This window comes from Ictidomys tridecemlineatus, chromosome 4 (assembly GCF_052094955.1).
Source record: "Ictidomys tridecemlineatus isolate mIctTri1 chromosome 4, mIctTri1.hap1, whole genome shotgun sequence".
Taxonomy (NCBI): domain Eukaryota; kingdom Metazoa; phylum Chordata; class Mammalia; order Rodentia; family Sciuridae; genus Ictidomys; species Ictidomys tridecemlineatus.
Window position 1 is genome coordinate 8,741,332 of NC_135480.1, and position 15,001 is coordinate 8,756,332.

Here is a 15,001-nt window from a genome sequence, read left to right on the forward strand (position 1 = left end):
ATCAAATTATTTGGACGGATGAATGAGGCATATTGAATCTCACTTATAGTGTATGATTCATGATATATCAATAAAAAGTTAAAAAGAGAAAAACTGAAGAAAGTATGGAATAATGTTAACATTTTTACTTCAAATCATTGGTTTCATAATATTTGTTATGAATAACTGAAAATAAAAAAGCAGCTCCTTAATATAGGCGAGTCCTAGGTTCCATCCCCAGCACTACAATATTTTATTACTTGATTTAGGTATTACTTAAAAAAGAAAAGAGAGATTTGGTAATCACAGAAAACAGTTAGCTTAGCTGGGTATGATGATGTATGCTTATAACCCCAGCTACTTGGAGGCAGAGGCAAGAGGTTTGCAAATTTGAGGCCAGCCTGGACAACTTGGCAAGACCCAGTCTCAAAATTAAAAAAAAAAAAAAAGGGCTGGGGGTGTAGCTGAGTGGCAGAGCGACCTTGGGTTCTATCTTCAGTACCACAAAAACAAACAAAAAACACTCCTAAACTTGGTGGTACTAGATTTTGAACCCAGGGCAAGTGTTCTACCTTGCCCCCCCCCCCCAATAAACAAAACAAAGTTTTTTTTTGTTTTTTTTTTTTCCCAGGACGAAAATGACTATCTTTGACATGGGCATTTTAGACAAAGGACTAAAAATAACCAGGGGGAAAAACACATGTCATGATGAAATGTGTTTCCAAATGTACTTACTTTTCAACAATTGACTTGGTTTGATCCCGGACGATGCCAACATAGTGATCAATCTGGGTCTTTAAGGAAAGAAAGAAGACTCAGCTGTAGTAACACATAGATTAATGTTTCAGACTTCAAATTATGCCAAGCTGTGTGAAAGTGAAAGCTTTTGCAAAGGTAAGCTTTACTTGGTACTTTCTTTACTGGAGCATTCTACTATGTAAACATCTGCTTGCACCACCCTGAACAGCCTACAGCTTACCCCCCCATAAAACAAAAGAAACTGCTTCCTTTTACATTCAGTTTTTATTCATTAAGCATTTTTTCAACTTTTTGAAGAGATAATGCATCTATGCAATAAAACCTCGAAATGTTTACACAAGGGGTAACAAGTAAGTCTCTTTCCCACCCACATCTCTTCTAGACATCTAGTTTCTCTCACTGGAGGAAAACACCGTGACCAATTTGAACCCAAATTTGACTTTAAAATCAACTAAAATCAGTCATTTATCAACCAGCACACTGATTTGGAATAAATGCCTACCTTGTACTTCTCATAGACAATTGGGACGCTGAAGACGAGCAGCTCCGCTGAAAGACAGAATCACAGGACAGGGCAAGTGTAGGTGTGCATGAGACAGTCACAAAGTATCAAGACACAAGCAACTGCATCCATTTCCTCAGGAAATATAGGGTAACACACTTTCCTCAAAACGACAGATCCTGGCCAGAGCTCCCAATTAAGAACCATTACAAAAAAAGAGTAGATGAGAGAGGCTTGTGGTTTTTTACACTTATATAGGTTGCTTTCTTTGTCCTACAGATAACAATTTCCAAATAAAAAAAATGGCTTTATTATAAATAAGATCCCCATTTTCAAACCAAATCTAGATAACTCTCCTTTACTTCCAGCTATTTTGAAATATCATAAATGGGACCATTTAACAAATCTGTGATCACAAGTTCCTCCAGTATCTAGTTCATAGTCTCTGGCTACTGAGGTGGGACCACATGGAACAAGTAGAGCCATGATGAACATCCTCTTTACTTATCCTCACAAATCACTTCAAGGAGCATGGACATTTTCCTTGCCACCTTACCAAGAATCAGAAGGGTGATTCCATTAAAAACGGCACCAACATAGGTCATCAGCCACATGAAGACAGCCAGCTGTGAAAGCCAATGTAAGAGGGGTTAAGCAGAAAACCAGTAAAGTTCATCTTAACGGATACCAATCACCTCTAGCTAACTAAGTGTGTATAAACACAGTGACCTATGACACATGATTTCAAAATGAAGGTTCCCTCACTTGCATTATACATTTAAGTGCATGAGAGAATTCTGTGGATCTCTTAGGTCCAAAGACTGTACCACTGCTGATTCTATTATCAGATATTCTTTTTTTGGGGGGTACCAGAGATTGAATATAAGGGCACTCAACTCCTGAGCCACACCCCAGCCTTATTTTGTATTTTATTTAGAGACAGGGTCTCACTGAATTGCTTAGTGCATTCCTGTTGCTGAGGCAATCTTCCTGCCTCAGCCTCCCAAACTGCTGGGATTACTGGCATGTGTCACCACACCAGCTTATTACCAGATAATCTGATGTTCATTCTCTAATAGGAGGTGACAGCTTCTCATGATTTTTTTTCTTTTTTTTTTTGGTAGTGGGGATTGAACCCAGGGGTGCTCTACCATTGAACCACACCCCCACACCTTTTTATTTTGAGACAGAGATGCTTAAAGCCTTGCCACGTGGCTGAGGCTGGCCTTGAACTCTTGATCCTCCTGCCTCAGCCTTCTGAGCCACTGGGATTACAGGTGTGTGCCACCATGCCCAGCTCATGATATATGTATAACTTACCCAGGGCCCTGCACAAGAGCTCTTGACACTGAACTAATCTCCCTGGCCCTTGGTGACAGCTTTCTCTACTGACTACTACCTTCATTTTCACAAGATGACTGAGCTAAGCATATGTTTGTTTTTGTCTGATAAAACCCTATGCACCATTTTCCCTCTGAATCAAAATCCAGACCCTGATTTTTCTTAGTTTCACCATCAAAAACTGCAGAAGCAACTAACCTTCAAGGAGTCGACCAGATCTTCTACCAGAAAGAGACGAATGATGAGTTTTAGGGCCTTGTTGACATGCACCATGGCAGCATTCATATAATTATGGAAAGCTTCTGAGGACAGTGTAATGTCCACATCCAGGTAGGCTCTTTCAGAGGAAGAAACAACGGTCACATGTTTGAAATAAGAGAGAGCATTCTCTGTCAGCACAGCAGTTCTTGAGGGTTAAAGTGGCCTCTAGGGTGCATTTTAGAAATCTCTGGGATGTTTTTTGCTATCATGGGGTGAAAACAATATCATCATTTAGTGGGCAGAGACAAAGATGCCAGATGTCTGCAAAGTATGGGGCAGTCATACACAGTGAAGAATTGTCCTATGTTCTATGTAAATTTGACTCCCTCAATGAATATTCAAAAAAAGGTGAACCCATTTATAATTAAATGGCCGTAACATATGGCTCAGTGGTAGAGCACTTGCCTAACAGGTGGGAGACACTGGGTTCAATTCTCAGCACTGCATATAAATAAATGAATAAGGCAGGTGCAGTGGCGCACGCCTATAATCCCAGCGGCTCAGGAAGCTGAGGCAGGAGGATCATGAGTTCAAAGCCAGCCTCAGGAAAAGAAAGGGGCTAATAAGCAACTTGGTGAGACCCTGTCTCTAAATAAAATACAAAATAGGGCTGGGGATGTGGCTCAGTGGTTGAGTGCCTTAGAGTTCAATCCCCAGTACCAAAAACAAACAAATAAAAGGCCTATCAACAAGTAAAAATATATATTAAAAATAATAATAAAAAAAAATCACAAGATTATTGGGAGGATTGAATGCCATAAGAAGTTTACAATTAAAAAAAAAATCCTTGGGGCTGGGGATGTGGCTCAAGCAGTAGCGCGCTCGCCTGGCATGCGTGCGGCCCGGGTTCGATCCTCAGCACCACATACAAACGAAGATGTTATGTCCGCCGAGAACTAAGAAAAAATAAATAAATGTTAAAAAAAAAAAAAAATCCTGAGTTTTGTAAAACTATACCACTGTCACATGTTTTAGGCAAGTGATATGCCACTGAGCTATAGCCCTAGGCCCTAAAACCATACTCCGTTTATGATTTGTTTCCCATTTTGGAAAATCACATCTGCACTAGTGATTACAGAGGTAGGTGCAAGAATCCAACTCCACTATGCTACTGGGTGTGGTCATATTCAAGCAACTAAATATTGGCAGATAGTCATTTATAATTAAGTAACATGTCTATGTTTCACATTTTTTTTTTAAAGAGAGGGAGAGAGCGAGAGAATTTTAATATTTATTTTAGTATTTGGCGGACACAACATCTTTGTTTGTATGTGGTGCTGAGGATCGAACCCGGGCCGCACGCATGCCAGGAGAGCGAGCTACCGCTTGAGCCACGTCCTCAGCCCCAATATGTTTCACATTTTTATAATTGATCTGTTTTGAAACTACATTTGAAGCTAGATCACATTATCTATGAATTTCATTCAGAATGATGAAGAAGGCATTTAAAATATTTGTTTAAAAAATAATAAATTTGACAGAGCTGAAAACTTTAGAAGAAAGACCAGGGTTCTGTCCCCAGGTACTACAGGACTGAGATGTAACCATGTGCTCATAACCTGTTCATTCCCTCAATACTGACTGCATGTGTCTTGCATACCAGACATTCTGCTACATGCTGGGATGTCAGGAAAGGTGAGGCCACTTTTACTACCTTTAGGAGCCCCTAGTCATGGGGAAAATAGAAGAGTAATAGGCTTTTCCCCTTCTATTTATTAAGAAAATACTTACAATTATGTGTAAGAGTTTTAAAAATTAGGTATTATAATTAATAAATTTTCATGAAACATTTTTTAAATATTTTTTTAAGACACAATATTTTTATTTATTTATTTTTATACGGTGCTGAGGATTGAACCCAGGGCCTTGCACATGCTAGGCGAGTGCTCTATTGCTGAGCCACAACCTCAGCCCATAAAACATATATATTTTTTATATCTACAAGTGTCATGCAGAAAAGAACAATACTCCCTTAAGATATCAGAGCATATTGCAAAGCAGTAAAATTTATTCACACATTCATTCTGTGCTGATTTATTAAAATTAATTGGCAAGAAAATTTTAATGGCACTTAAGTTATTTCTTCTTTTACAGAAGGAAAGTATATGCACAGCATGGTGGCCAGAAGGCGTTCAGCTGCAGTGCTGAGGTCACAGCAGGGCCTCTTCCTCTATGAGAAAAGGGCTTTTTAAAAAACTGTCATATTTTGCTAGTGTTTATGTTTTTATGGGTTAAGAATTTCAAGAAGAAAAGATCTGTTAAAGTGACAGAACAATCAGAAAAGCTAGAAACTGGATCCTAGAAATGCATGACCTACCAACTTGATTCTGGGATTATTAAAACCAAATGAGAGATAAGGAGGAAGTCAGTAATAAAACCAGGATTAAATACATTCAGTTCTGGATGCCACCGAGAACACAGGTCCAGTTAAGATTTCAAAGCCATTTCAAGATTCATCCACATGAGGGCTGGGGTTGTAGCTCAGTGGTAGAACACTTGCCTTGCATGTGTGAGGCACTGGGTTCGATCCTCAGCACCACATAAAAATAAATAAATAAAATAAAGATATTGTGTCATATGGGAGGCTCATAGGCAAGATCGACCGCATGAATGAGCACAGCTCTAGGTGTGCTGCGCTTGCTGTCATGCTCAGGGTTTAGTCCTCTTTGATCTTAAAGCATAAGACTTTAGTGTGTAAAAAAACAGTTTGGGCCACTTCTTAGGGTAATCATAGTCTCTAGGAGATGAATAATGTCACCAGTCAGCTCCATGAAACCCTATATTTCTTGCTTTTTATTTAGGTCCAATTTTCAGACTGGACCAGTCTCAGCAAACCCCTCCACTGAAATGTGGAATATTGTGTGACACTTCAACTCACTTGAATGGATGGCCTTCTTCTGATTTCTGTACAGCTTGGATGACAGACTTGTAGACTCTGAAGCTGATGGTGACAGAGAGAAGGGCCAGGATGAGGTAAGAAACCACACTGATGACACTGAAGGCTGCCAGGGACAGCAGCATGATCAGTGTGGTGCCAAAGACAAACCCAGTCTTCTTCACATCTCGCCAGAAAATCAGATCGTGCACTGCCAAGAGAAAGGGAATGTGAGTTGCAGAAGCAGGAACTGCTCTGGATGAGCTCTGCACACCTGTGGGGTGTCCCACTAGCATAGAGAATCTGACACTTAAAAGAATTTATTTTAATTTTTTTTTTTGAGAGAGAATTTTAATATTTAGTTTTTAGTTTTCGGCCAACACACATCTTTGTTTGTATGTGGTGCTGAGGATGGAACCTGGGCCGCACACATGCCAGGCGAGCGCGCTACCGCTTGAGCCACATCCCCAGCCCCTAAAAGAATTTATTTCAGCTGCTTAAGTCCACTAATGTAAAGTCTCATTGACCTTAAATGTTTTGGCAGAAAGGATGACAGAACTGGGCAGTGATGTACACCTGTAATCCCAGTGACTTGGGACGATGAGGCAGGAAGATTGCAAGTTCAAGGCTAGCCTTGGCAACTAAGTAAGTCCCTGTCTCAAAATAAAAAACAGAAAGGGGTGGAGATGCTGCTCAATGGTAAGGCATCCTTGAGTTCAACCTTGGTACTTACTGACATATATACACACATCCATAAAAAGGATGCCAGGGCTGGGGATATAGCTCAGTTGGCAGAGTGCTTGCCCTGCATGCACAAGGACCTGGGTTTGATGCCCAGTACCACCAAAAACAAAACAACAACAACAACAAAAAACCAGAGTGAGGCTGGCAAAATCTTGGTAACTGTTGACTAAATGAAGCAAACAAGGTTGGTGTGGGTGCCTGTGGTTCTAGCACTATGGAAGCTGAGGAAAGGTGATCACCTGAGCCCAGGAATTTGAAGCCAGACTGGACAACATGGCAAATTCTAGTCAAAACCAACTGATAACGACTACAAAGATAACCAGAAATGTATAATTAGGGTAGGGGCAAAAAAAAAGTTGGTGATAAAAACAAACCAATCTCAATTAGTGTTACAATGAAACACAAGTCTGTGTTAATCTGAAGAGGTTTCAGGAAGGACAATGAGTTTGGGACAATATAATTATTCAAACTACTACATATATATAACACATACACACACACACACACACACACACACATATATAATTTACCCCCCATCTTTTCATCTTTTGTGGTGCTGGGGATTGAACCCTGGGCCTTGAGCACATGAGACAAGCAATCTTGCCTCAAGTTACACCCTTAGCCCTAATTTTACTTTTTTTTTTTTTTTTTTGGTACTGGGGATTGAATCCGGGGTGCTCTACCATTGAATTTACATCCTGTCCTTTTTATTTCAGACACATCTTGAGAAGTTGCTAATGCTGCCCTTGAACTTGTGATCCTCCTGCCTCAGTCTCCTGAGCTGCTGGGATTATAGGCATGTGCCACTGCACACACAGCTCTTAATTTTTACTTTTTAAGAGACAGGGCCTCCTTATGTTGCTTAGGTTGGCTCTGAATTCCTGGACTCAAGTAATCTCTCTGTCTCAGCCTTCTAATCAGTTGGGACTACAGGTGCATGGCCAAACCATAAAACTTTTAAAAGCAAGTGGGATACTTTTAATTGTCGTGTCGAGGAAACAGCTATAAACCTGGACAACCCCAGGCAACCAGATCTTATGGTTGGGAATGTAAAAACTGGAAGAATCTAAGTTCTTGTACTTTAAAACACCTCAAACTGGATGGCAGGCTGGTAACTACTTCCAATCTAGGCTCTGTAAAAGGCTGACTCTTAAGTAGTAGCCCTACTGTGACTTTCCTCCCATCTACTCCATTTAAAAAGAGAGCAAGACTTTTGGAGATAGACAAGAATTTCAGTGTTAGTAATTTCCAACCATATTACTTAAACCTGTTTAAGACTGCATATTCTCTCTTTTTTTTTTGAGAGAGAGAATTTTAATATTTATTTATTTATTTTTTTGTTTTTGGTAGACACAACATCCTTGTTGGTATGTGGTGCTGAGGATTGAACCCGGCCGCACACATGCCAGGCGAGCGCGCTACCGCTTGAGCCACATCCCTAGCCCCTGCATATTCTCAATTGTAAAACAAATAAAATGACATCTATTTCCTAGAGTTGCTTCAAGGATAGGTTAGTGCAGGGAGAATGCTCTGCACGGTAACTGACATGCAGTAAACACTTGCAATCAAATACAATTAGCATGAAAGACTGTGATTTGAGATCAAATGAACCTGAGAGACCAATGAGATCTACTCCTTCCCCATGTTCAGCTCCAACACTCTCTGAAAACATTTCTCTCAAGCCTAATTTTGCCCAAACTTAATATGAGTACAACTCAAAATCAAGAACACTATTAAAAAGATGCTGATTGGGGGGCTGGGGTTGTGGCTCAGCGGTAGAACGCTCGCCTAGCATGTGCAGGGGCCTGGGTTTGATCTTCAGCACCATATATTTAATAGATAAAATAAAGGTATTGTGTGTGTGTGTGTGTGTGTGTGTGTGTATTCAAAGATGCTGATTGAATAGAATAAATGAGCACTGGTTTAGAGATTCTGACCAGGGGAGGTGACTCATGAGGAGAGGAAAGGGGCATTATAATTACTGATGGGAAGTCGAATCATAGGTAGTAGTGCTGCAGAGCAGGTTGAAATCTGGGAGACAATTCCGGCTCATATGACTGAACTGAGACTGCAGAGGAAGCCTAACAGAACACTGGCCAAGTAAGAGGGCAAATATCAAGTGGGGGAATCTGCTAGTGGTCAGAGTTCACCTGCTACAAGAGCGTTTCAACATGGAATTCTTAGAGGCTCAAGGCCACCAGTAGTAGAACAAAGTGATTTCATGTGTTTCTCTGGATGCAATGCACTGAGAAGGATAGAACAGTACTTCTGTGATATTTCTGCCCCAAACACACAACTTGAATCTAGAGAGAGAATACCAAGCAAGACAGTCTCAAAACAACTGACCTATAGTCTACAAAAGGATTAATGCTGTGAAAGAGAAAGAAGAACCTTCAGATTAAAGGAGAGTAAAGACACAAAACAATATGTAAATGCCAAGTATGATCCCACACTGGACTTGGAAAAGGAAGTCAAAATAGCTATGAAGGTATCAGTAGGACAAGGACAAAATTTGTAAATGAAAAGCACTGAACCAATGCTAAATTTCCTAAATGTGGTTAAGTGTACCATGATTATGTAAAACAAATAACAAAAGTTTTTGTTTCAAGGAAATACCCTCCAGGGTATTCAGAGTAAGGAAGCAGGAAGCTTGCAAAACTCCAAAATGGTCCAGAAAAAAACAAAACAAAACAAACAAACCAGAACTATAGTGAAGAAGGGAGCAAAAAAAAGCACAGGTGGCCAAATGTTAATAACTGGTGAGTTAGCGCCAGTCAAGGTCACATGGGGGCTTTTTATACACTGCTTGCAGTTCTTCTGTAAATCTGAATATTTGAAAGAGAAAAAAAAATTAGAAGATAATGCTGAGGCCCAGAGAGAAAAGGACTTTGATGTACCAGAGAAGGACAAGGCAATAAATAGCCTAAAAGCAAATTAGAAATTCCTACCTTTGTGTAAGTTGAAAATGTCACCCTGTCTTATGAACTTTACTGCCATCTACTGGAAAGCTGTGATAAGATGGTCAAACCTACAATGACAACACGTGGCTAGTGCCTGCAAGTACATGCACCACAGTACAGAAAGCCTTGGACCAGAGGGGCATCCTGATTGACAAGGAACCAAGAGCTTGGAAAAGAAGGCCCCAATGCATTACAGCTCATGGCTTGCTCTTTCTTCATTCAGGTGCTGGCTTAGTATGACTGCCCACCTTGTATAACATCCCCTTCTCTCTCAACTCTTTATCCCATTACCCAGCTTTTTCTTCAGCACTTGTCACTTAAATTATATCTGTTGAGGCCTCTTCATATCCATTACTGAATGCTTAAAAATGGGCCAGCTAGTGACCGAAAGACAGCATAAACACAACCGTTTCCCGAGAATGACCCCTTATACTCAATCTATCAAGCACAGAGACTAGGGATCCTGAGTACAAAATACCAAAGAAAGGGAACTGGTGTGATGTTTGAAAACTTTTGGGAAAGACAAGAATGAATAATACAAGGAAAAAAGATGAGAAATAAGGTAGGCGTCAAGTTTTAAAATGTGAGGTCACTAGACCTCATATTCATTTCATAACCAGGACACCAGGAAAAGGTTGTGATGGTTTGTTTCCATGAAAATTTCTCTTCATTCTTTTCTATTTTCATTCCTGTGTTCTTTCTGCCTCAGTATAGTACTTTAAAACAGAAGATTCCTAAGAGTTTTCTTTCTTTCCATTTCCACTCTATTCTTCTTTCATGTGTTTTATTAAGTACCCATTATGTGCTGGGCAAGTGCTAGGAGTCACAGCTGTGAATAAGGCAAACAAGATCTTTACTTACATTCCACAGGGGAAGAAAGGAAATATATATAATAAAAGTGTTGGGGCTGGGCTTGTGGCTCAAATGGTAGAGTGCTTGCCTAGCATGTGAGAGGCACTGGGTCTGATTCTCAGCACCACATAAAAATAAAATGAAGATATTGTATTGGGCTGCGGTTGTGGCTCAGTGGTGGAGCACTCTGCCTAGCAAGTGCGGGGCCCTGGGTTCGATCCTCAGCACCACATAAAAGTAAATAAATAAAGGTATAGTGTCCAACTACAACTAAAAAATAAATATATAAAAAAATTGTATCCACCTAAAACTGAAAAATGAATATTTAAAAAAAGAGAGAGAAAGTGTCCCCCTATAAGAGTGGATCACAGAATAAAAACCTATGGGCTATGTGGGTGTTTTTTTTTGGCACTGGGTACTTTACCACTGAACTACATCTACAGACCTTTTGAGATGGTATTGCTAAGTTGCTTAGGGCCTTACTAAATTGCTGAGGCTGACATAAAATTTGTGATCCTCCTATCTCAGTTTCTGAATGGCTGGGATTATAGGTGTCTAGCACTGTGCCTGGCCCACTGAACTTTACTGAGAAGAATGTGTGCAGGAAGGCAATCGGGAAAAGCCTCTCTGCAGACTGGACACTACAGGTGAGATACAAAGGTGGGAAAGAGTTGAATGCAAAAACCCAGGGGAGGAATATTCCAGGGCAGGGAACACCCACAAGGACTGTTGGCAGAATGGTATTTGCACTTGTTTAGGAAAGGTCAGCTAGATGGTTTTAAAACAGGAATTTGGGATACAGAAAAAAATAATAAAACTGAGTCTCAAAAGAGAAGTACCCATAAACCTTTAGAATGCGGGCAATAAATATTCACGAATAAAATGCCAAATAAGCATCTCGAGCAACCTTGGGTAATACAGTCTGTATCCTCAGCCCACAACCTTGCCCACAAACAGTAACACGATGTGAGGTAAATGCTCAAGCACAGGAAGAGGTGATATAAGACTATAACTCTGCCCTGATTTCAACTCTAGTCCTGCTTGTAGCTACTGTCCTCTATAAATATTAACACACCAGATGCTCTGGTTGGAGTCTCTCCTCTAGAGATGGCCAGCATTCTCCCTCACATGAGTATTCCTTGTTTGACTCCAAAAGTTTCTCACTATTGAGATGGCCTGCATTCTCCCTTCAATGTGCATTTCTTGCTTTACCCTCAAACACTTCTCTCTTGAGACAGCCCATTCTCCTTGGAATGTGTCTGCTTTCTGAAATAAATGAATATGTATCTCTGGCTGGCACACATGCTGAAATTTCTTTCCTGTCACGTTTACTAAGGACCCCACTTGTGCTGAATCAAAGTCTTAATACGGGTAAACCCCTACCCCCTACCCAGGTAATAGTCAGGGAAAGGAAGACTGGCTGGACCGCAGAACACTTCCAGAGAACAAGAAGGTTAAGAAGGGCTGGGGATGTGGCTCAAGCGGTAGCGCGCTCGTCTGGCATGCAGGCGGCCTGGGTTCGATCCTCAGCACCATATACCAACAAAGATGTTGTGTCCGCCGAGAACTAAAAAATAAATATTAAAATTCTCTCTCTCTCTCTCTCTTAAAAAAAAAAAAAGGTTAAGAAGCTTGGTCCCACTAAAAACAGTAAGCAAGGCCTGGGGATACAGCTCAGTGGTGAACATTTGCCCAGCATGTTCAACGCCTTGGGTTCAAACCCCATTCCAAAGGAAGGAAAAAAATCAAGCAGGGCAATAACATGATGTACTCTTTTTAAAAAAATATTTTTATTTTTTAGTTGTAGTTGGACACAATACCTTTATTTATGTGGTGCTGAGGATCGAACCCAGGGCCTCACACGTTGCTAGGCAAGCATTTCACTGCTGAGCTACATATAACCCCAGACCCGTAATTTTTTTTTTTTTAAAGAGAAACACTTGCTATTATTTGCTGTTATACAGAGAAATGGATTGGGATGGAGCACAAGTGAAAGCAGGGAGACCTGGAGGCTATTATGGAAGTGTAAATGAGAAACATGTGGTCATTTAGGTTAGGATGGTGTGACAATAATGAGAAAAACCAAATTAAAACTCAGTTTCTGCTGGGCATGGTGGTGCATACCTGTAATCCCAGTGACTTGGGAGGCTGAGCCCTAAGCAACTTAGTGAGACCCTGTGTCAAAATGAAAAATAAAAAGAGTTGGGGAGATAGCCCAGTGGTAAAGCACCCTAGGTGCAATGCGAGGTACTAAAAACAAAACAAAAATTCCTCAGTTTCTCCCAGTACAATCTCAACAAGAAACTATCGTAGAAATTCTGAACAGTTTAGGAATTGTGTGCCATGAATAGATTGGGAGTATCAGGACGAGAGGGAAGATCTGAGCTATATTTTGAAACCAGAACTTGGGGATGGGATTGAATGTGGGGGGGACAAAGGGCAGGGGAGAAGGAGTATGAGTGACATCTAGATTCCAGTCTGAGCAAAATGGATGGCTGTGGTATTATTTACTGATATGAAGAAGAATGAAGGGCAGGGAGTGCTACCTTTGGGATGGAGGGATGGAGATACCCATTACTAAGCAAGGTGGGCAGATTCATCAGTGTGGAAAACACAGGCAAGTCTGAGCCGGAGATACAAGTTTGAAAGTCATAGCACACAATTTAGAAGTCATGGGAATGGATGTTGTTACCCAGTACCGATACAGAAGGTGGGCCAGATCGATTCTGAGGTATTCCAATATCTAGTAGCCAAGTAGGAGTGCAACTAGTGAGAGGAAACTGAGTAAATAGTCAGGAGGTGTTAACAGTGGTCCATTTTATGCTCTGAATATAGCCCTTGCTGCTCTGCCACTGCAACTTATTTTTTTATATATTTATTTTTTTTTAACTTTTTAGTTTTCGGCAGACACAACATCGTTGTTTGTATGTGGTGCTGAGGATCGAACCTGGGCTGCACGCATGCCAGGTGAGCGCGCTACCGCTTGAGCCACATCCCCAGCCCTGCAACTTATTTTTAAAATGAACATGTTTCTTTCTCTTTCTCTCTCCCTGTCCTCCCTAATTTGGGGAAACAGGATTATCTTTCCTCCCATCCTAAACAGAGTTATCTGTTCCTGAGTAACACCCACCACAGGAAGGAAGTAATTCAGATTTGGGGATGACACAGAAGATCTCAGAAATGAAGGTTTCCCAAACTAACAAATGAATTACAACTCCAAAAGAGAATGCTTGGAATACAGGCTTCGATTTGCCTCTTTAAAACCTCCTGTTGGAACTGGAGTTGTGGCTCAGTGGTAGAGCACTTGCCTAGAATGTGTGAGGCACTAGGTTTGATTCTCAGCACTGCATACAAATAAATAAAGGTCCATCAATATCTAAATAAATAAATAAATAAATAAATAAATAAATAAATAAATAAATACCCTCCTGTTTCCCCTGATGGAATCACAGCCTCTGGGACAGGAGTCCCCTGCGTTTCTCCTTTGCTAGCAAAGCAATAAAACCTTTTCTTTTTTCTCAAAACTGTGGTTGACACAAGGGACAAGGAATGAGCTTTTGGTAACTGAGGCAGGGGACCATTAGGACAGTGTGAATCACAGAAGCAGAAAGGAGTGCTTTGAAGAAGAGGACATAGAAACTGGCTAATTCTGCTGAGGATGAATAAGAAAAAAATCACCTTGAAATTGGCAATATGGAGATATTGGTGACTTGGACAGAGTGGTGGGAACATTAATGACTAGAGGCAGCTGGAGCAGATTATTGGTGAAGATGTGGAGGCAGTATGAGAAAAAATGCTGCGCAAGTATGGCTGTGGAAGTAGAGGCATTTGGAGCTAAGGGACAGATTAGATGGAGAAAACACCAAAGCACGCTTATGTGCAGACACAAACAGGGACAAGATAGCCGCAGAGGCAATGAAGTCCAAAAGAAGGCAGTGAAGGCCATACAAATGGCCAAAAAGCCATGAAAGATGCATCAGATCATTAGGAGAAATGCATACCAAAATCAAGAGAACCCACTAGGATGACTATAGTACATAAAAAAGGACATAATGATAAGGACACGGAATGATTAGAACCACGGAACATTTTTATATTCCCACAAAAAAATTTCTCCTGATAATCTGGCACATCTTTCATGTGTGCTTTGGTGTTTTATGGACAGAAAGTAGATTCATGGTTATCTGGGCCTGGGATGGTAGGAAATGGGAAGTGACTGGTAATGAATATATGTTTTTTAAAAAATTTTAATTATAAAAAAGTAATTAAAATATTTTTAGTTATAGATAGACACAACACCTTTCTTTCTTCCTTCCTTCCTTCCTCTCTTCCCTCCCTCTCTTTCTTTTTTTCTTGTGCTGAGGATCAAACCCAGTGCTTCACATGTGCTAGACAAGTGCTCTACCACTGAACCACAACCCAGCTCCTGGGTATAGGGTTTCTTTTCCTTTATTCCTTTTTAGTTTTTTAGAGCCTGGGGATGGAACCCCCAGAGCCTTGCATGTATTGGCAAGTGCTCTTCCAAGGAGCTAAGCCTTCCACATGCCCTTCCCTTTTCTTTTAAAGAAATGGGGTCTCACTATGTTACCCAGGCTGGCCTTGAACTCTGGGCTCAAGTGATCCTCCTGCCTTAGCCTCCCAAGCAGCTGGAATCACATACGCTTGTCACAGTTTCCTGGGTTTCTTTTTCAGGGGGACTAAAATTATAAAAAATTAGACTGTTGTAAT

At 40.7% G+C, this 15,001-nt stretch overlaps 1 protein-coding gene across 5 annotated transcripts in view; it reads right to left on the reverse strand.

The window, feature by feature from the left end:
- The window catches only part of Rtn3 (reticulon 3), a 65,096-nt gene that overhangs the window by 2,245 nt on the left and 47,850 nt on the right, over positions 1–15,001 (reverse strand). For all 5 annotated transcript variants that reach the window (XM_021731813.3, XM_040284184.2, XM_005333527.5 and 2 more), the window contains 5 exons: positions 5,721–5,928; positions 2,780–2,918; positions 1,797–1,866; positions 1,241–1,287; positions 715–773 (listed from right to left, as the gene is read on the reverse strand). In XM_021731813.3, coding sequence (XP_021587488.2) covers positions 715–773; positions 1,241–1,287; positions 1,797–1,866; positions 2,780–2,918; positions 5,721–5,928 — 523 coding nt within the window. The remainder of the gene's footprint in view (positions 1–714; positions 774–1,240; positions 1,288–1,796; positions 1,867–2,779; positions 2,919–5,720; positions 5,929–15,001) is intronic.